This window comes from Heterodontus francisci, unplaced genomic scaffold, assembly GCF_036365525.1.
Source record: "Heterodontus francisci isolate sHetFra1 unplaced genomic scaffold, sHetFra1.hap1 HAP1_SCAFFOLD_405, whole genome shotgun sequence".
Taxonomy (NCBI): domain Eukaryota; kingdom Metazoa; phylum Chordata; class Chondrichthyes; order Heterodontiformes; family Heterodontidae; genus Heterodontus; species Heterodontus francisci.
This window is the reverse complement of record NW_027141857.1, coordinates 958,012-980,200: the sequence shown is the minus strand read 5'-3', so window position 1 is coordinate 980,200 and position 22,189 is coordinate 958,012. Positions and strand designations below refer to the sequence as shown.

At 46.1% G+C, this 22,189-nt stretch overlaps 1 protein-coding gene across 1 annotated transcript in view; it reads left to right on the top strand.

The window, feature by feature from the left end:
* LOC137365572 (E3 ubiquitin ligase RNF157-like) overlaps nucleotides 1-22,189 on the top strand; it is a 455,910-nt gene that overhangs the window by 280,775 nt on the left and 152,946 nt on the right. The window contains exon 16 of the mRNA XM_068027950.1: nucleotides 17,494-17,559. Coding sequence (XP_067884051.1) covers nucleotides 17,494-17,559 — 66 coding nt within the window. The remainder of the gene's footprint in view (nucleotides 1-17,493; nucleotides 17,560-22,189) is intronic.

The window sequence follows — 22,189 nt, the reverse complement described above, 5'->3', positions numbered from 1 at the left end:
GTGTTAGTGCGAGAGGTTGTGAGATTGATAGGAGGTGTGTGTTAGTGTGAGAGATTGAGATTGATAGGTGTGTGTTAGTGCGAGAGGTTGTGAGATTGATAGGAGGTGTGTGTTAGTGCGAGAGATTGTGAGATTGATAGGAGGTGTGTGTTAGTGCTAGAGATTGTGAGATTGATAGGAGGTGTGTGTTAGTGTGAGAGGTTGTGCGATTGATAGGTGTGTGTTAGTGTGAGAGATTGTGAGATTGATAGGAGGTGTGTGTTAGTTAGAGGGGTTGTGAGATTGATAGGAGGTGTGTGTTAGTGTGAGCGGTTGTGAGATTGATAGGAGGTGTGTGTTAGTGCAAGAGGTTGTGAGATTGATAGGAGGTGTGTGTTAGTGCGAGAGGTTGTGAGATTGATAGGACGTGTGTGTTAGTGTGAGAGATTGAGATTGATAGGTGTGTGTTAGTGCGAGAGGTTGTGAGATTGATAGGAGGTGTGTGTTAGTGTGAGAGACTGTGAGATTGATAGGAGGTGTGTGTTAGTGTGAGAGATTGTGAGATTGATAGGAGGTGTGTGTTAGTGCGAGATGTTGTGAGATTGATAGGAGGTGTGTGTTAGTGTGAGCGGTTGTGAGATTGATAGGAGGTGTGTGTTAGTGTGAGAGTTTGTGAGATTGATAGGAGGTGTGTGTTAGTGTGCGCGGTTGTGAGATTGATAGGAGGTGTGTGTTAGTGCAAGAGGTTGTGAGATTGATAGGAGGTGTGTGTTAGTGCGAGAGGTTGTGAGATTGATAGGAGGTGTGTGTTAGTGTGAGAGATTGAGATTGATAGGTGTGTGTTAGTGCGAGAGGTTGTGAGATTGATAGGAGGTGTGTGTTAGTGCGAGAGATTGTGAGATTGATAGGAGGTGTGTGTTAGTGCTAGAGATTGTGAGATTGATAGGAGGTGTGTGTTAGTGTGAGAGGTTGTGCGATTGATAGGTGTGTGTTAGTGTGAGAGATTGTGAGATTGATAGGAGGTGTGTGTTAGTGAGAGGGGTTGTGAGATTGATAGGAGGTGTGTGTTAGTGTGAGCGGTTGTGAGATTGATAGGAGGTGTGTGTTAGTGCAAGAGGTTGTGAGATTGATAGGAGGTGTGTGTTAGTGCGAGAGGTTGTGAGATTGATAGGACGTGTGTGTTAGTGTGAGAGATTGAGATTGATAGGTGTGTGTTAGTGCGAGAGGTTGTGAGATTGATAGGAGGTGTGTGTTAGTGTGAGAGACTGTGAGATTGATAGGAGGTGTGTGTTAGTGTGAGAGATTGTGAGATTGATAGGAGGTGTGTGTTAGTGCGAGATGTTGTGAGATTGATAGGAGGTGTGTGTTAGTGTGAGCGGTTGTGAGATTGATCGGAGGTGTGTGTTCGTGCGAGAGGTTGTGAGATTGATAGGAGGTGTGTGTTAGTGTGAGAGATTGTGAGATTGATAGGAGGTGTGTGTTAGTGCGAGAGGTTGTGAGATTGATAGGAGGTGTGTGTTAGTGTGAGAGATTGTGAGATTGATAGGAGGTGTGTGTTAGTGCGAGAGGTTGTGAGATTGATAGGAGGTGTGTGTTAGTGCGAGAGTTTGTGAGATTGATAGGAGGTGTGTGTTAGTGAGAGGGGTTGTCAGATTGATAGGTGGTGTGTGTTAGTGTGAGAGGTTGTGAGATTGATAGGAGGTGTGTGTTAGTGTGAGAGGTTGTGAGATTGATAGGAGGTGTGTGTTAGTGTGAGAGTTTGTGAGATTGATAGGAGGTGTGTGTTAGTGTGAGCGGTTGTGAGATTGATAGGAGGTGTGTGATTGTGCGAGAGGTTGTGAGATTGATAGGAGGTGTGTGTTAGTGTGAGAGATTGAGATTGATAGGTGTGTTCGTGCGAGAGGTTGTGAGATTGATAGGAGGTGTGTGTTAGTGCAAGAGGTTGTGAGATTGATAGGAGGTGTGTGTTAGTGTGAGAGGTTGTGCGATTGATAGGAGGTGTGTGTTAGTGTGAGAGATTGTGAGATTGATGGGAGGTTTGTGTTCGTGTGAGAGATTGTGAGATTGATAGGAGGTGTGTGTTAGTGTGAGAGATTGTGAGATTGATGGGAGGTGTGTGTTAGTGTGAGAGATTGTGAGATTGATAGGACGTGTGTGTCAGTGCGAGAGATTGTGAGATTGATAGGAGGTGTGAGTTAGTGTGAGAGATTGTGAGATTGATAGGAGGTGTGTGTTAGTGTGAGAGGTTGTGCGATTGATTGGTGGTGTGTGTCAGTGCGAGAGGTTGTGAGATTGATAGGAGGTGTGTGTTAGTGCGAGAGATTGTGAGATTGATAGGAGGTGTGTGTTAGAGCGAGAGATTGTGAGATTGATAGGAGGTGTGTGTTAGGGCGAGAGATTGTGAGATTGATAGGAGGTGTGTGTTCGTGCGAGAGGTTGTGAGATTGATAGGAGGTGTGTGTTAGTGCGAGAGATTGTGAGATTGATAGGAGGTGTGTGTTAGTGAGAGGGGTTGTCAGATTGATAGGAGGTGTGTGTTAGTGTGAGAGGTTGTGAGATTGATAGGAGGTGTGTGTTAGTGCGAGAGGTTGTGAGATTGATAGGAGGTGTGTGTTAGTGTGAGAGATTGTGAGATTGATAGGACGTGTGTATTAGTGTGAGAGATTGTGAGATTGATAGGAGGTGTGTGTTAGTGTGAGAGTTTGTGAGATTGATCGGAGGTGTGTGTTAGTGCGAGAGGTTGTGAGATTGATAGGAGGTGTGTGTTAGTGTGTGAGGTTGTGAGATTGATAGGAGGTGTGTGTTAGTGTGAGAGTTTGTGAGATTGATAGGAGGTGTGTGTTAGTGTGAGCGGTTGTGAGATTGATAGGAGGTGTGTGTTAGTGCAAGAGGCTGTGAGATTGATAGGAGGTGTGTGTTAGTGTGAGAGTTTGTGAGATTGATAGGAGGTGTGTGTTAGTGTGAGCGGTTGTGAGATTGATAGGAGGTGTGTGTTAGTGCAAGAGGTTGTGAGATTGATAGGAGGTGTGTGTTAGTGCGAGAGGTTGTGAGATTGACAGGAGGTGTGTGTTAGTGTGAGAGATTGAGATTGATAGGTGTGTGTTAGTGCGAGAGATTGTGAGATTGATAGGAGGTGTGTGTTAGTGTGAGAGGTTGAGATTGATAGGTGTGTGTTAGTGCGAGAGATTGTGAGATTGATAGGAGGTGTGTGTTAGTGTGAGAGGTTGTGAGATTGATAGGAGGTGTGTGTTAGTGTGAGAGGTTGTGAGATTGATAGGAGGTGTGTGTTAGTGCAAGAGGTTGTGAGATTGATAGGAGGTGTGTGTTAGTGTGAGAGGTTGTGCGATTGATAGGAGGTGTGTGTTAGTGTGAGAGATTGTGAGATTGATGGGAGGTGTGTGTTAGTGTGAGAGATTGTGAGATTGATAGGAGGTGTGTGTTAGTGTGAGAGATCGTGAGATTGATAGGAGGTGTGTGTTAGTGTGAGAGATTGTGAGATTGATGGGAGGTGTGTGTTAGTGTGAGAGATTGTGAGATTGATAGGACGTGTGTGTCAGTGCGAGAGATTGTGAGATTGATAGGAGGTGTGTGTTAGTTTGAGAGATTGTGAGATTGATAGGAGGTGTGTGTTAGTGTGAGAGGTTGTGCGATTGGTTGGTGGTGTGTGTCAGTGCGAGAGGTTGTGAGATTGAAAGGAGGTGTGTGTTAGTGCGAGAGATTGTGAGATTGATAGGAGGTGTGTGTTAGTGCGAGAGATTGTGAGATTGATAGGAGGTGTGTGTTAGTGTGAGAGTTTGTGAGATTGATAGGAGGTGTGTGTTAGTGTGAGCGGTTGTGAGATTGATAGGAGGTGTGTGTTAGTGCGAGAGGTTGTGAGATTGATAGGAGGTGTGTGTTAGTGTGAGAGATTGAGATTGATAGGTGTGTTCGTGCGAGAGGTTGTGAGATTGATAGGAGGTGTGTGTTAGTGCAAGAGGTTGTGAGATTGATAGGAGGTGTGTGTTAGTGTGAGAGGTTGTGCGATTGATAGGAGGTGTGTGTTAGTGTGAGAGATTGAGATTGATAGGTGTGTGTTAGTGCGAGAGGTTGTGAGATTGATAGGAGGTGTGTGTTAGTGCGAGAGATTGTGAGATTGATAGGAGGTGTGTGTTAGTGCTAGAGATTGTGAGATTGATAGGAGGTGTGTGTTAGTGTGAGAGGTTGTGCGATTGATAGGTGTGTGTTAGTGTGAGAGATTGTGAGATTGATAGGAGGTGTGTGTTAGTGAGAGGGGTTGTGAGATTGATAGGAGGTGTGTGTTAGTGTGAGCGGTTGTGAGATTGATAGGAGGTGTGTGTTAGTGCAAGAGGTTGTGAGATTGATAGGAGGTGTGTGTTAGTGCGAGAGGTTGTGAGATTGATAGGACGTGTGTGTTAGTGTGAGAGATTGAGATTGATAGGTGTGTGTTAGTGCGAGAGGTTGTGAGATTGATAGGAGGTGTGTGTTAGTGCTAGAGATTGTCAGATTGATAGGAGGTGTGTGTTAGTGTGAGAGGTTGTGCGATTGATAGGAGGTGTGTGTTAGTGTGAGAGATTGTGAGATTGATAGGAGGTGTGTGTTAGTGAGAGGGGTTGTCAGATTGATAGGAGGTGTGTGTTAGTGCGAGAGATTGTGAGATTGATGGGAGGTGTGTGTTAGTGTGAGAGATTGTGAGATTGATAGGAGGTGTGTGTTCGTGTGAGAGATTGTGAGATTGATAGGACGTGTGTGTCAGTGCGAGGGATTGTGAGATTGATAGGAGGTGTGTGTTAGTGCGAGAGATTGTGAGATTGATGGGAGGTGTGTGTTAGTGCGAGAGGTTGTGAGATTGATAGGAGGTGTCTATTAGTGTGAGAGATTGTGAGATTGATAGAAGGTGTGTGTTAGTGTGAGAGATTGTGAGATTGATAGGAGGTGTGTGTTAGTGTGAGAGACTGTGAGATTGATAGGAGGTGTGTGTTAGTGTGAGAGATTGTGAGATTGATAGGAGGTGTGTGTTAGTGCGAGAGATTGTGAGATTGATAGGAGGTGTGTGTTCGTGCGAGAGGTTGTGAGATTGATAGGAGGTGTGTGTTCGTGTGAGAGATTGTGAGATTGATAGGACGTGTGTGTTAGGGCGAGAGATTGTGAGATTGATAGGAGGTGTGTGTTCGTGTGAGAGATTGTGAGATTGATAGGAGGTGTGTGTTAGTGCGAGAGTTTGTGAGATTGATAGAGGGTGTGTGTTAGTGCGAGAGGTTGTGAGATTGATAGGAGGTGTGTGTTAGTGTGAGAGTTTGTGAGATTGATAGGAGGTGTGTGTTAGTGTGAGCGGTTGTGAGATTGATAGGAGGTGTGTGTTAGTGCAAGAGGTTGTGAGATTGATAGGAGGTGTGTGTTAGTGCGAGAGGTTGTGAGATTGATAGGAGGTGTGTGTTAGTGTGAGAGATTGAGATTGATAGGAGGTGTGTGTTAGTGCGAGAGGTTGTGAGATTGATAGGAGGTGTGTGTTAATGTGAGAGGTTGTGCGATTGATAGGAGGTTTGTGTTAGTGTGAGAGATTGTGAGATTGATGGGAGGTGTGTGTTAGTGTGAGAGATTGTGAGATTGATAGGAGGTGTGCGTTAGTGTGAGAAATTGTGAGATTGATGGGAGGTTTGTGTTCGTGTGAGAGATTGTGAGATTGATAGGAGGTGTGTGTTAGTGTGAGAGATTGTGAGATTGATAGGAGGTGTGTGTTAGTGTGAGAGGTTGTGCGATTGATTGGTGGTGTGTGTCAGTGCGAGAGGTTGTGAGATTGATAGGAGGTGTGTGTTCGTGCGAGAGATTGTGAGATTGATAGGAGGTGTGTGTTAGTGCGAGAGATTGTGAGATTGATAGGAGGTGTGTGTTAGGGCGAGAGATTGTGAGATTGATAGGAGGTGTGTGTTCGTGCGAGAGGTTGTGAGATTGATAGGAGGTGTGTGTTAGTGCGAGAGATTGTGAGATTGATAGGAGGTGTGTGTTAGTGAGAGGGGTTGTCAGATTGATAGGAGGTGTGTGTTAGTGTGAGAGGTTGTGAGATTGATAGGAGGTGTGTGTTAGTGCGAGAGGTTGTGAGATTGATAGGAGGTGTGTGTTAGTGTGAGAGATTGTGAGATTGATAGGAGGTGTGTGTTAGTGTGAGAGTTTGTGTGATTGATCGGAGGTGTGTGTTAGTGCGAGAGGTTGTGAGATTGATAGGAGGTGTGTGTTAGTGTGTGAGGTTGTGAGATTGATACGAGGTGTGTGTTAGTGTGAGAGTTTGTGAGATTGATAGGAGGTGTGTGTTAGTGTGAGCGGTTGTGAGATTGATAGGAGGTGTGTGTTAGTGCAAGAGGTTGTGAGATTGATAGGAGGTGTGTGTTAGTGCGAGAGGTTGTGAGATTGATAGGAGGTGTGTGTTAGTGTGAGAGATTGAGATTGATAGGTGTGTGTTAGTGCGAGAGGTTGTGAGATTGATAGGAGGTGTGTGTTAGTGCGAGAGATTGTGAGATTGATAGGAGGTGTGTGTTAGTGCTAGAGATTGTGAGATTGATAGGAGGTGTGTGTTAGTGTGAGAGGTTGTGCGATTGATAGGTGTGTGTTAGTGTGAGAGATTGTGAGATTGATAGGAGGTGTGTGTTAGTGAGAGGGGTTGTGAGATTGATAGGAGGTGTGTGTTAGTGTGAGCGGTTGTGTGATTGATAGGAGGTGTGTGTTAGTGCAAGAGGTTGTGAGATTGATAGGAGGTGTGTGTTAGTGCGAGAGGTTGTGAGATTGATAGGAGGTGTGTGTTAGTGTGAGAGATTGAGATTGATAGGAGGTGTGTGTTAGTGCGAGAGGTTGTGAGATTGATAGGAGGTGTGTGTTAATGTGAGAGGTTGTGCGATTGATAGGAGGTTTGTGTTAGTGTGAGAGATTGTGAGATTGATGGGAGGTGTGTGTTAGTGTGAGAGATTGTGAGATTGATAGGAGGTGTGCGTTAGTGTGAGAAATTGTGAGATTGATGGGAGGTTTGTGTTCGTGTGAGAGATTGTGAGATTGATAGGAGGTGTGTGTTAGTGTGAGAGATTGTGAGATTGATAGGAGGTGTGTGTTAGTGTGAGAGGTTGTGCGATTGATTGGTGGTGTGTGTCAGTGCGAGAGGTTGTGAGATTGATAGGAGGTGTGTGTTCGTGCGAGAGATTGTGAGATTGATAGGAGGTGTGTGTTAGTGCGAGAGATTGTGAGATTGATAGGAGGTGTGTGTTAGGGCGAGAGATTGTGAGATTGATAGGAGGTGTGTGTTCGTGCGAGAGGTTGTGAGATTGATAGGAGGTGTGTGTTAGTGCGAGAGATTGTGAGATTGATAGGAGGTGTGTGTTAGTGAGAGGGGTTGTCAGATTGATAGGAGGTGTGTGTTAGTGTGAGAGGTTGTGAGATTGATAGGAGGTGTGTGTTAGTGCGAGAGGTTGTGAGATTGATAGGAGGTGTGTGTTAGTGTGAGAGATTGTGAGATTGATAGGACGTGTGTATTAGTGTGAGAGATTGTGAGATTGATAGGAGGTGTGTGTTAGTGTGAGAGTTTGTGTGATTGATCGGAGGTGTGTGTTAGTGCGAGAGGTTGTGAGATTGATAGGAGGTGTGTGTTAGTGTGTGAGGTTGTGAGATTGATAGGAGGTGTGTGTTAGTGTGAGAGTTTGTGAGATTGATAGGAGGTGTGTGTTAGTGTGAGCGGTTGTGAGATTGATAGGAGGTGTGTGTTAGTGCAAGAGGTTGTGAGATTGATAGGAGGTGTGTGTTAGTGCGAGAGGTTGTGAGATTGATAGGAGGTGTGTGTTAGTGTGAGAGATTGAGATTGATAGGTGTGTGTTAGTGCGAGAGGTTGTGAGATTGATAGGAGGTGTGTGTTAGTGCGAGAGATTGTGAGATTGATAGGAGGTGTGTGTTAGTGCTAGAGATTGTGAGATTGATAGGAGGTGTGTGTTAGTGTGAGAGGTTGTGCGATTGATAGGTGTGTGTTAGTGTGAGAGATTGTGAGATTGATAGGAGGTGTGTGTTAGTGAGAGGGGTTGTGAGATTGATAGGAGGTGTGTGTTAGTGTGAGCGGTTGTGTGATTGATAGGAGGTGTGTGTTAGTGCAAGAGGTTGTGAGATTGATAGGAGGTGTGTGTTAGTGCGAGAGGTTGTGAGATTGATAGGACGTGTGTGTTAGTGTGAGAGATTGAGATTGATAGGTGTGTGTTCGTGCGAGAGGTTGTGAGATTGATAGGAGGTGTGTGTTAGTGCGAGAGATTGTGAGATTGATAGGAGGTGTGTGTTAGTGCTAGAGATTGTGAGATTGATAGGAGGTGTGTGTTAGTGTGAGAGGTTGTGCGATTGATAGGAGGTGTGTGTTCGTGTGAGAGATTGTGAGATTGATAAGAGGTGTGTGTTAGTGAGAGGGGTTGTCAGATTGATAGGAGGTGTGTGTTAGTGCGAGAGATTGTGAGATTGATGGGAGGTGTGTGTTAGTGTGAGAGATTGTGAGATTGATAGGAGGTGTGTGTTCGTGTGAGAGATTGTGAGATTGATAGGACGTGTGTGTCAGTGCGAGGGATTGTGAGATTGATAGGAGGTGTGTGTTAGTGCGAGAGATTGTGAGATTGATGGGAGGTGTGTGTTAGTGCGAGAGGTTGTGAGATTGATAGGAGGTGTCTATTAGTGTGAGAGATTGTGAGATTGATAGAAGGTGTGTGTTAGTGTGAGAGATTGTGAGATTGATAGGAGGTGTGTGTTAGTGTGAGAGACTGTGAGATTGATAGGAGGTGTGTGTTAGTGTGAGAGATTGTGAGATTGATAGGAGGTGTGTGTTAGTGCGAGAGATTGTGAGATTGATAGGAGGTGTGTGTTCGTGCGAGAGGTTGTGAGATTGATAGGAGGTGTGTGTTCGTGTGAGAGATTGTGAGATTGATAGGACGTGTGTGTTAGTGTGAGAGATTGTGAGATTGATAGGAGGTGTGTGTTAGTGCGAGAGTTTGTGAGATTGATCGAGGGTGTGTGTTAGTGCGAGAGGTTGTGAGATTGATAGGAGGTGTGTGTTAGTGTGAGCGGTTGTGAGATTGATAGGAGGTGTGTGTTAGTGCAAGAGGTTGTGAGATTGATAGGAGGTGTGTGTTAGTGCGAGAGGTTGTGAGATTGATAGGAGGTGTGTGTTAGTGTGAGAGATTGAGATTGATAGGTGTGTGTTAGTGCGAGAGGTTGTGAGATTGATAGGAGGTGTGTGTTAGTGCAAGAGGTTGTGAGATTGATAGGAGGTGTGTGTTAGTGTGAGAGGTTGTGCGATTGATAGGAAGTTTGTGTTAGTGTGAGAGATTGTGAGATTGATGGGAGGTGTGTGTTAGTGTGAGAGATTGTGAGATTGATAGGAGGTGTGCGTTAGTGTGAGAAATTGTGAGATTGATGGGAGGTTTGTGTTCGTGTAAGAGATTGTGAGATTGATAGGAGGTGTGTGTTAGTGTGAGAGATTGTGAGATTGATGGGAGGTGTGTGTTAGTGTGAGAGATTGTGAGATTGATAGGACGTGTGTGTCAGTGCGAGAGATTGTGAGATTGATAGGAGGTGTGTGTTAGTTTGAGAGATTGTGAGATTGATAGGAGGTGTGTGTTAGTGTGAGAGGTTGTGCGATTGGTTGGTGGTGTGTGTCAGTGCGAGAGGTTGTGAGATTGAAAGGAGGTGTGTGTTAGTGCGAGAGATTGTGAGATTGATAGGAGGTGTGTGTTAGTGCGAGAGATTGTGAGATTGATAGGAGGTGTGTGTTAGGGCGAGAGATTGTGAGATTGATAGGAGGTGTGTGTTCGTGCGAGAGGTTGTGAGATTGATAGGAGGTGTGTGTTAGTGCGAGAGATTGTGAGATTGATAGGAGGTGTGTGTTAGTGAGAGGGGTTGTCAGATTGATAGGAGGTGTGTGTTAGTGTGAGAGGTTGTGAGATTGATAGGAGGTGTGTGTTAGTGCGAGAGGTTGTGAGATTGATAGGAGGTGTGTGTTAGTGTGAGAGATTGTGAGATTGATAGGACGTGTGTGTTAGTGTGAGAGATTGTGAGATTGATAGGAGGTGTGTGTTAGTGTGAGAGTTTGTGAGATTGATAGAAGGTGTGTGTTAGTGTGAGAGATTGTGAGATTGATAGGAGGTGTGTGTTAGTGTGAGAGACTGTGAGATTGATAGGAGGTGTGTGTTAGTGTGAGAGATTGTGAGATTGATAGGAGGTGTGTGTTAGTGCGAGAGATTGTGAGATTGATAGGAGGTGTGTGTTCGTGCGAGAGGTTGTGAGATTGATAGGAGGTGTGTGTTCGTGTGAGAGATTGTGAGATTGATAGGACGTGTGTGTTCGTGTGAGAGATTGTGAGATTGATAGGAGGTGTGTGTTAGTGCGAGAGTTTGTGAGATTGATCGAGGGTGTGTGTTAGTGCGAGAGGTTGTGAGATTGATAGGAGGTGTGTGTTAGTGTGAGAGTTTGTGAGATTGATGGGAGGTGTGTGTTAGTGTGAGCGGTTGTGAGATTGATAGGAGGTGTGTGTTAGTGCGAGAGGTTGTGAGATTGATAGGAGGTGTGTGTTAGTGTGAGAGATTGAGATTGATAGGTGTGCGTTAGTGCGAGAGGTTGTGAGATTGATAGGAGGTGTGTGTTAGTGCAAGAGGTTGTGAGATTGATAGGAGGTGTGTGTTAGTGTGAGAGGTTGTGCGATTGATAGGAGGTTTGTGTTAGTGTGAGAGATTGTGAGATTGATGGGAGGTGTGTGTTAGTGTGAGAGATTGTGAGATTGATAGGAGGTGTGCGTTAGTGTGAGAAATTGTGAGATTGATGGGAGGTTTGTGTTCGTGTGAGAGATTGTGAGATTGATAGGAGGTGTGTGTTAGTGTGAGAGATTGTGAGATTGATAGGAGGTGTGTGTTAGTGTGAGAGGTTGTGCGATTGATTGGTGGTGTGTGTCAGTGCGAGAGGTTGTGAGATTGATAGGAGGTGTGTGTTCGTGCGAGAGATTGTGAGATTGATAGGAGGTGTGTGTTAGTGCGAGAGATTGTGAGATTGATAGGAGGTGTGTGTTAGGGCGAGAGATTGTGAGATTGATAGGAGGTGTGTGTTCGTGCGAGAGGTTGTGAGATTGATAGGAGGTGTGTGTTAGTGCGAGAGATTGTGAGATTGATAGGAGGTGTGTGTTAGTGAGAGGGGTTGTCAGATTGATAGGAGGTGTGTGTTAGTGTGAGAGGTTGTGAGATTGATAGGAGGTGTGTGTTAGTGCGAGAGGTTGTGAGATTGATAGGAGGTGTGTGTTAGTGTGAGAGATTGTGAGATTGATAGGACGTGTGTATTAGTGTGAGAGATTGTGAGATTGATAGGAGGTGTGTGTTAGTGTGAGAGTTTGTGTGATTGATCGGAGGTGTGTGTTAGTGCGAGAGGTTGTGAGATTGATAGGAGGTGTGTGTTAGTGTGTGAGGTTGTGAGATTGATAGGAGGTGTGTGTTAGTGTGAGAGTTTGTGAGATTGATAGGAGGTGTGTGTTAGTGTGAGCGGTTGTGAGATTGATAGGAGGTGTGTGTTAGTGCAAGAGGTTGTGAGATTGATAGGAGGTGTGTGTTAGTGCGAGAGGTTGTGAGATTGATAGGAGGTGTGTGTTAGTGTGAGAGATTGAGATTGATAGGTGTGTGTTAGTGCGAGAGGTTGTGAGATTGATAGGAGGTGTGTGTTAGTGCGAGAGATTGTGAGATTGATAGGAGGTGTGTGTTAGTGCTAGAGATTGTGAGATTGATAGGAGGTGTGTGTTAGTGTGAGAGGTTGTGCGATTGATAGGTGTGTGTTAGTGTGAGAGATTGTGAGATTGATAGGAGGTGTGTGTTAGTGAGAGGGGTTGTGAGATTGATAGGAGGTGTGTGTTAGTGTGAGCGGTTGTGAGATAGATAGGCGGTGTGTGTTAGTGCAAGAGGTTGTGAGATTGATAGGAGGTGTGTGTTAGTGCGAGAGGTTGTGAGATTGATAGGACGTGTGTGTTAGTGTGAGAGATTGAGATTGATAGGTGTGTGTTCGTGCGAGAGGTTGTGAGATTGATAGGAGGTGTGTGTTAGTGCGAGAGATTGTGAGATTGATAGGAGGTGTGTGTTAGTGCTAGAGATTGTGAGATTGATAGGAGGTGTGTGTTAGTGTGAGAGGTTGTGCGATTGATAGGAGGTGTGTGTTAGTGTGAGAGATTGTGAGATTGATAGGAGGTGTGTGTTAGTGAGAGGGGTTGTCAGATTGATAGGAGGTGTGTGTTAGTGCGAGAGATTGTGAGATTGATGGGAGGTGTGTGTTAGTGTGAGAGATTGTGAGATTGATAGGAGGTGTGTGTTCGTGTGAGAGATTGTGAGATTGATAGGACTTGTGTGTCAGTGCGAGGGATTGTGAGATTGATAGGAGGTGTGTGTTAGTGCGAGAGATTGTGAGATTGATGGGAGGTGTGTGTTAGTGCGAGAGGTTGTGAGATTGATAGGAGGTGTGTGTTAGTGTGAGAGATTGTGAGATTGACAGGACGTGTGTGTCAGTGCGAGAGATTGTGAGATTGATGGGAGGTGTGTGTTAGTGCGAGAGGTTGTGAGATTGATAGGAGGTGTCTATTAGTGTGAGAGATTGTGAGATTGATAGAAGGTGTGTGTTAGTGTGAGAGATTGTGAGATTGATAGGAGGTGTGTGTTAGTGTGAGAGACTGTGAGATTGATAGGAGGTGTGTGTTAGTGTGAGAGATTGTGAGATTGATAGGAGGTGTGTGTTAGTGCGAGAGATTGTGAGATTGATAGGAGGTGTGTGTTCGTGCGAGAGGTTGTGAGATTGATAGGAGGTGTGTGTTCGTGTGAGAGATTGTGAGATTGATAGGACGTGTGTGTTAGTGTGAGAGATTGTGAGATTGATAGGAGGTGTGTGTTAGTGCGAGAGTTTGTGAGATTGATCGAGGGTGTGTGTTAGTGCGAGAGGTTGTGAGATTGATCGGAGGTGTGTGTTAGTGTGAGAGTTTGTGAGATTGATAGGAGGTGTGTGTTAGTGTGAGCGGTTGTGAGATTGATAGGAGGTGTGTGTTAGTGCAAGAGGTTGTGAGATTGATAGGAGGTGTGTGTTAGTGCGAGAGGTTGTGAGATTGATAGGAGGTGTGTGTTAGTGTGAGAGATTGAGATTGATAGGTGTGTGTTAGTGCGAGAGGTTGTGAGATTGATAGGAGGTGTGTGTTAGTGCAAGAGGTTGTGAGATTGATAGGAGGTGTGTGTTAGTGTGAGAGGTTGTGCGATTGATAGGAAGTTTGTGTTAGTGTGAGAGATTGTGAGATTGATGGGAGGTGTGTGTTAGTGTGAGAGATTGTGAGATTGATAGGAGGTGTGCGTTAGTGTGAGAAATTGTGAGATTGATGGGAGGTTTGTGTTCGTGTGAGAGATTGTGAGATTGATAGGAGGTGTGTGTTAGTGTGAGAGATTGTGAGATTGATGGGAGGTGTGTGTTATTGTGAGAGATTGTGAGATTGATAGGACGTGTGTGTCAGTGCGAGAGATTGTGAGATTGATAGGAGGTGTGTGTTAGTGCGAGAGATTGTGAGATTGATAGGAGGTGTGTGTTAGTGTGAGAGGTTGTGCGATTGGTTGGTGGTGTGTGTCAGTGCGAGAGGTTGTGAGATTGAAAGGAGGTGTGTGTTAGTGCGAGAGATTGTGAGATTGATAGGAGGTGTGTGTTCGTGCGAGAGGTTGTGAGATTGACAGGAGGTGTGTGTTAGTGCGAGAGATTGTGAGATTGATAGGAGGTGTGTGTTAGTGCGAGAGGTTGTGAGATTGATAGGAGGTGTGTGTTAGGGCGAGAGATTGTGAGATTGATAGGAGGTGTGTGTTCGTGCGAGAGGTTGTGAGATTGATAGGAGGTGTGTGTTAGTGCGAGAGATTGTGAGATTGATAGGAGGTGTGTGTTAGGGCGAGAGATTGTGAGATTGATAGGAGGTGTGTGTTCGTGCGAGAGGTTGTGAGATTGATAGGAGGTGTGTGTTAGTTTGAGAGATTGTGAGATTGATAGGAGGTGTGTGTTAGTGTGAGAGGTTGTGCGATTGGTTGGTGGTGTGTGTCAGTGCGAGAGGTTGTGAGATTGAAAGGAGGTGTGTGTTAGTGCGAGAGATTGTGAGATTGATAGGAGGTGTGTGTTAGTGCGAGAGATTGTGAGATTGATAGGAGGTGTGTGTTAGGGCGAGAGATTGTGAGATTGATAGGAGGTGTGTGTTCGTGCGAGAGGTTGTGAGATTGATAGGAGGTGTGTGTTAGTGCGAGAGATTGTGAGATTGATAGGAGGTGTGTGTTAGTGAGAGAGGTTGTCAGATTGATAGGAGGTGTGTGTTAGTGTGAGAGGTTGTGAGATTGATAGGAGGTGTGTGTTAGTGCGAGAGGTTGTGAGATTGATAGGAGGTGTGTGTTAGTGTGAGAGATTGTGAGATTGATAGGACGTGTGTGTTAGTGTGAGAGATTGTGAGATTGATAGGAGGTGTGTGTTAGTGTGAGAGTTTGTGAGATTGATCGGAGGTGTGTGTTCGTGCGAGAGGTTGTGAGATTGATAGGAGGTGTGTGTTAGTGTGTGAGGTTGTGAGATTGATGGGAGGTGTGTGTTAGTGTGAGAGTTTGTGAGTTTGATAGGAGGTGTGTGTTAGTGTGCGCGGTTGTGAGATTGATAGGAGGTGTGTATTAGTGCAAGAGGTTGTGAGATTGATAGGAGGTGTGTGTTAGTGCGAGAGGTTGTGAGATTGATAGGAGGTGTGTGTTAGTGTGAGAGATTGAGATTGATAGGTGTGTGTTAGTGCGAGAGGTTGTGAGATTGATAGGAGGTGTGTGTTAGTGCGAGAGATTGTGAGATTGATAGGAGGTGTGTGTTAGTGCTAGAGATTGTGAGATTGATAGGAGGTGTGTGTTAGTGTGAGAGGTTGTGCGATTGATAGGTTTGTGTTAGTGTGAGAGATTGTGAGATTGATAGGAGGTGTGTGTTAGTGAGAGGGCTTGTGAGATTGATAGGAGGTGTGTGTTAGTGTGAGCGGTTGTGAGATTGATAGGAGGTGTGTGTTAGTGCAAGAGGTTGTGAGATTGATAGGAGGTGTGTGTTAGTGCGAGAGGTTGTGAGATTGATAGGACGTGTGTGTTAGTGTGAGAGATTGAGATTGATAGGTGTGTGTTAGTGCGAGAGGTTGTGAGATTGATAGGAGGTGTGTGTTAGTGCGAGAGATTGTGAGATTGATAGGAGGTGTGTGTTAGTGCTAGAGATTGTGAGATTGATAGGAGGTGTGTGTTAGTGTGAGAGGTTGTGCGATTGATAGGAGGTGTGTGTTAGTTGGAGAGATTGTGAGATTGATAGGAGGTGTGTGTTAGTGAGAGGGGTTGTCAGATTGATAGGAGGTGTGTGTTAGTGCGAGAGATTGTGAGATTGATGGGAGGTGTGTGTTAGTGTGAGAGATTGTGAGATTGATAGGAGGTGTGTGTTCGTGTGAGAGATTGTGAGATTGATAGGACGTGTGTGTCAGTGCGAGAGATTGTGAGATTGATGGGAGGTGTGTGTTAGTGCGAGAGGTTGTGAGATTGATAGGAGGTGTCTATTAGTGTGAGAGATTGTGAGATTGATAGAAGGTGTGTGTTAGTGTGAGAGATTGTGAGATTGATAGGAGGTGTGTGTTAGTGTGAGAGACTGTGAGATTGATAGGAGGTGTGTGTTAGTGTGAGAGATTGTGAGATTGATAGGAGGTGTGTGTTAGTGCGAGATGTGAGATTGATAGGAGGTGTGTGTTAGTGTGAGCGGTTGTGAGATTGATAGGAGGTGTGTGTTAGTGTGAGAGGTTGTGAGATTGATAGGAGGTGTGTGTTAGTGTGAGTGATTGTGAGATTGATAGGAGGTGTGTGTTAGTGCGAGAGGTTGTGAGATTGATAGGAGGTGTGTGTTAGTGCGAGAGATTGTGAGATTGATAGGAGGTGTGTGTTAGTGAGAGGGGTTGTCAGATTGATAGGTGGTGTGTGTTAGTGTGAGAGGTTGTGAGATTGATAGGAGGTGTGTGTTAGTTTGAGAGGTTGTGAGATTGATAGGAGGTGTGTGTTAGTGTGAGAGTTTGTGAGATTGATAGGAGGTGTGTGTTAGTGTGAGCGGTTGTGAGATTGATAGGAGGTGTGTGTTTGTGCGAGAGGTTGTGAGATTGATAGGAGGTGTGTGTTAGTGCAAGAGATTGTGAGATTGATCGGAGGTGTGTGTTAGTGTGAGAGGTTGTGAGATTGATGGGAGGTGTGTGTTAGTGCGAGAGATTGTGAGATTGATAGGAGGTGTGTGTTAGTGTGAGAGATTGTGAGATTGATGGGAGGTGTGTGTTAGTGCGAGAGATTGTGAGATTGATAGGAGGTGTGTGTTAGTGTGAGAGATTGTGAGATTGATGGGAGGTGTGTGTTAGTGTGAGAGACTGTGAGATTGATAGGAGGTGTGTGTTAGTGTGAGAGGTTGTGAGATTGATAGGAGGTGTGTGTTAGTGCGAGGGGTTGTGAGACTGTGGCGGGAGATGTTGTGGAGGTGGGATTTCCCTGTCACGTGATGTTTTTCCACTGCCTGTCCAGCTGTGCCAGATGCCTGTGAGTGGATTGTCACCATCCACATCTGGAGAACTGCAGCACGGAGAGTGACAAATAGCAGAATCATCTGAGTGATCCGGGATGGAATCTCGGCTTCCTGCAAAGTTCATAGAGTCGATGGAGGGCAACCCCCCACCCCCGGCCTGCCGTGTCTAATTACTGATACAGGAAACCGTGAGGTCCATCCTGCTCATTTGAGCATCCTGGCTGTGGGGAGGGGGTGGTGAGGGGGTCACTAGGGGGAGATTCTCAGTGACCAATCCTCCCTGGTCTGATTGCAAACAAATCCAGCTACTGACTGTCCACACTCGGCCCCAGCAGGCAAACGGAGGAGACTTGATGCTTTGTCACCAGTTGGAGTCTCAGGAAAAAGGATGTGTCGGCACTGAGCGACTCAACTCTGGGAGAACTGCATGACCCACTTCCACCTCCCCTCTGCTCCACTCCTCTCCCCTCCCCGCCACACCCCTCCACATCCCTCCCCTCCCTTCTCCACCTCCTTTCCCTCCCCTCCCCTCCCCTCTGCTCTTCTCTGCTCATCTCCCTGTCCCTCCTCTCCCTTCTCCTTCCCTCCCCTCCCCTCAGCTTCCTTACCCTCCCCTCCTCTCCTCGCCCCTCCCCTCCTCACCCCTCCCTTCCCTTCCCTTTCCCTCCTTTTCCCTCTGCTTCCTCTCCTCCCCTCCACTCTTCGGTCCTCCTTTCCCTCCCCTCCCCTCTTCACCCTTCCCCTTGCCCACTGGGCAGGAGTTGGGATGTATAGATAGGCATTATGGTTGGTATGGACGCGGTGGGCCGAAGGGCCTGTATCTATGACTCTATGACTCTGTGCCTGAGACTGTAACTGTGGTCTGCTCTGTGTCCAGTGGTTGCTTTGACTCGACTGGGGCTTCATCTGCTCTCCTCCTCGTTACAGACACCACCAGCCGAGGCTGTGGACCCCACGTGTGTCAGCACCCGCCCTAACGATCAGGATGCTGAGGTAAGTAGGGGTGTTGTGACGTGAGGGTTGGTGGGGGTGGGTATTTGGAATCATTGAAACACAGGAACAGGAGTAGGCCATTCAGCCCCTTGAGCCTGTCCTGCCATTCAATGAGACCATGGCTGATCTGCGGCCTAACTCTATAAACCCACCTGTGCCCCATATCCCTTAATACCTTTGCTTAACAGAAATCCATCAATCTCAGATTTAAAATTAACAATTAATCCACGATTGTCATTTGTGGAAGAGAATTCCAAACTTCTACCACCCTTTGCGTGTTGAAGTTTTTCCTAATTTTGCTCCTGAAAAGTCTGGCTCCAATTTTTCGACTCCCTCACCAGCAGAAATAGTTTCTTTCTGTCTACCATATCAGTTCCCCTTAATATCTTGAAATCACCCCGAAACCTTCTAAATTCCAGGGAATACAACCATAGTTTGTGTAATCTCTCCTTGCCCGTTAACCCAGCACATCAGTGTGAAAGATAAGGCTGAAGCATTTGCAACAATCTTCAGCCAGAAGTGCCGAGTTGATGATCCATCTCGGCCTCCTCCTGAGGACCCCAGCATCGCAGATGCCAGACTTCAGCCAATTCGATTCACTCCATGTGATATCAAGAAACGACTGAAGACACTGGATACTGCAAAGGCTATGGGCCCTGACAATATTCCGGCAATAGTACTGAAGACCTGTGCTCCAGAACTTGCCGCGTCCCTAGCTAAGCTGTTCCAGTACAGCTACAACACTGGCATCTACCCGGCAATGTGGAAAATTGCCCAGGTATGTCCTGTACACAAAAAGCAGGACAATTCCAACCCGGCCAATTACCGCCCCATCAGCCTACTCTCAATCATCAGTAAAGTGATGGAAGGTGTCATCAACAGTGCCATCAAGCGGCACTTGCTTAGCAATAACCTGCTCAGTGACGCTCAGTTTGGGTTCCGCCAGGGCCACTCAGCTCCTGACCTCATTACAGCCTTGGTTCAAACATGGACAAAAGAGCTGAACTCAAGAGGAGGTGAGAGTGATTGCCCTTGACATCGACAGCACTTGCCCGAACATACGAATTAAGAGCAGGAGTGTTTTTTTTATTCGTTCATGAGATGTGGGCATCGCTGGCTAGGCCAGCATTTATTGCCCATCCCTTTTCGCCCTTGAAATGGTGGTGGTGAGCTGCCTTCTTGAACCGCTGCAGTCCATTTGGGGTAGGTATACCCACAGTGCTGTTAGGAAGGGAGTTCCAGGATTTTGACCCAGTGACAGTGAAGGAACAGTGATATAGTTTCAATTCAGGATGGTGTGTGACTTGGAGGGGAACTTGCAGGTGGTGGTGTTCCCAGGCATCTGCTGCCGTTGTCTCTCTCGTTTGTAGAGGTCGCGGGTTTGGAAGGTGCTTTCAAAGGAGCCTTGGTGCGTTGCTGCAGTGCATCTTGTAGATGAGACAGTCGGCCTCTCGAACCTGCTCCGCCATTCAATACGATCACGGCTGATCTGATTGTAATCTCGACTCCACATTCCCGCTACCCCGATAACCTTTCACCCCGAGTGTGGCATCAAGGAGACCTAGCAATACTGGAGTCACTGGGAATCGGGGAAAAACTCTCCACTGGCTGGAGTCATACCTAGCGCAAAGGAAGATTGTTGTGGTTGTTGGAGGTCAATCATCTGAGCTCCAGGACATCACTGCAGGAGTTCCTCAGGGTAGTGTCCTAGGCTCAACCATCTTCAGCTGCTTCATCAATGACCTTCCTTCAATCATAAGGTCAGAAGTGGGGATGTTCGCTGATGATTGCACAATGTTCAGTACCATTCGCGCCTCGTGAGGATACTGAAGCAGTCCGTGTAGAAATGCAGCAAGACCTGAACAATATGCAGGCTTGGGCTGAGAAGTGGCAAGTTACATTTGCGCCACACAAGTGCCAGGCAATGACCATCTCAAAGAAGAGAGAATCTCACCATCTCCCCTTGACATTCAATGGCATTACCATCACTGAATCCCCCACTATCAACCTCCTAGGGGTTACCATTGACCAGAAACTGAACTGGAGTAGCCATATAAATACCGTGGCTACAAGAGCAGGTCAGAGGCTAGCAATCCTGCATCGAGTAACTCATCTCATGACTCCCCAAAGCCTGTCCACCATCTACAAGGCACAAGTCAGGAGTGTGATGGAATACTCTCCACTTGCCTGAATGGGTGCAGCTCCAACAACACTCAAGAAGCTTTACACCGTCCAGGACAAAGCAGCCCACTTGATTGGCATCCCATCTACAAACATTCACTCCCTTCACCACTGACGCACAGTGGCAGCAGTGTGTACCATCTACAAGATGCACTGCAGCAATGCACCAAGGCTTCTTAGACAGCGCCGCCCAAACCCGCGACCTCTACCAACTAGAAGGACAAGGGCAGCAAATACATGGGAACACCACCACCTGCAAGTTCCCCTCCAAGTCACACACCATCCTGACTTGGAACTATATCGCCGTTCCTTCACTGTCGCTGGGTCAAAATCCTGGAACTCCCTTCCTATCAGCACTGTGTGTGTACCAACCCCACATGGACTGCAGTGGTTCAAGAACGCAGCTCACCACTACCCTCACAGAATCATTACAGTGCAGAAGGAGGCCATTCGGCCCATCGTGTCTGCACTGGCTCTCTGAAAGAGCATTCACTCAGTTCCATTCCCCTGCCTTCTCCCCGTAACCCTGCACATTCTTCCTTTTCATATAACTGTCTAATTCCCTGGTGAATGCTTCAATTGAACCTGCCTCCACCACGTTCTCAGTCAGCACATTCCAGACCTTAACCACTCGCTGTGTGAAGAAGTTTTTCCTCATGTCACTTTTGCTTCTCTTACCAAATACTTTAAATCTGTGCCCTCTCGTTCTCGATCCTTTCACGAGTGGGAACAGTTTCTCTCTATCTACTCTGTCCAGACCCCTCATGATTTTGAATACCTCTATCAAGTCACCTCTCAGCCTTCTCTTCTCCAAGGAAAACAGTCCTAACTTCTCCATAACTGAAATTCCTCATCCCTGGAAACATTCTCCTGAATCTTTTCTCTACTCTCTCCAATGTCCTCACGTCTTCCTCAAGTGCGGTGCCCAGAACTGGACACAATATTCCAGCTGAGGACGAACTAGTGTCTTATACAAGTTCAACATAACTTCCTTGCTCTTGTACTCTCTGCACCTCTGTTAATAAAGCCCAGGATACTGTATGCTTTATTAACCGCTCTCTCAACCTGTCCTGCCACCTTCAATAACTTATGCACATTTACATGTCCTTTTGAAGTTCTACACTCACAGCTCACAATGTATCCAAGTTTTGTATCATCTTTTTTATTTATTTATTCATTCATGGGATGTGGGCGTCGCTGGCCAGGCCAGCATTTATTGCCCATCCCTAATTGAGTGGCTTGCTAGGCCATTTCAGAGGGCATGTAAGAGTTAACCACATTGCTGTGGGTCTGGAGTCACATGTAGGCCAGACCAGGTAAGGACAGCAGATTTCCTTCCCAAAAGGACATTATTGAACCAGATGGAATTTTACAACAATCGACAATTGTTTCATGGCCATCATTAGACTAACGTTTTAATTCCAGATTTATTAATTGAATTCAGATTCCACTTTCTGCTGTGGCAGGATTTGAACCCATGTCCCCAGAGCAATACCCTGGGTCTCTGGGTTACTAGTCCAGTGACAATACCACTACGCCACTGCTTCCCCATCTGTGAACTTTGAAATTGTGCCCAGTACACCAAGGTCGAGGTCATTAATATATATCAGGAAAAGCAAGGGTCCCAACACTGATCCCTGGGGAACTCCACTACAAACCTTCCTCCAGCCTGAAAAACATCCATTAACCACTACTCTTTGTTTCCTGTCACTCAACCAATTTCATATCCATGTTGCTACCGTCCCTCTTATTCCATGAGCTACAAGTTTGCTCACAAGTCTGTTGTGTGGCGCTGTATCAAATGTCTTTTGAAAGTCCATGTACACCACATCAACAGCATTGCCCTCATCAACCCTCTCTGTTACCTCCTCAAAAATCTCCAGCAAGTTAGTTAAACATGATTTTCCCTTAAGAAATTCATGCTGGCTTTCCTTAATTAACTCGCATTTGTCCATGTGATTATTGATTTTGTCCGGAATTATTTTTTCTAGAAGTTTCCCCACCACCGAAGTTAAACTGACTGTCCTGTAGTTGCTCGGCTAATCTTCACACCCTTTTTTGAACAAGGGTATAATGTTTGCAATTCTCCAGTCCTCTGGCACCTCCCTCGAGTCTAAGGAAGACTGAAAAATTATGACCAGTGCCTCTGCAATTTCCACCCTCACTTCCCTCAGTATCCTTGGATGCATCTCATGCGGCCCTGGTGCTTTATTTACTTTAAGTACAGACATCCTATCTAATACTTCCTCTTTATCAATTTTAAACCCCTCTAGTGTCTGACTTCCTCCTCTTTCAACATTGCCTGGGTTGCATCTTCTTCCTTGGTAAAGACAGATGCAAAGTATTCATTTAATACCTCAGCTATGCGCCCTGCCTCCATGTGTAAATCCCCTTTCTGGTCCCTAATCAGCCCCACTCCTCCTTTCATCACCCTTTTACTATTTATATG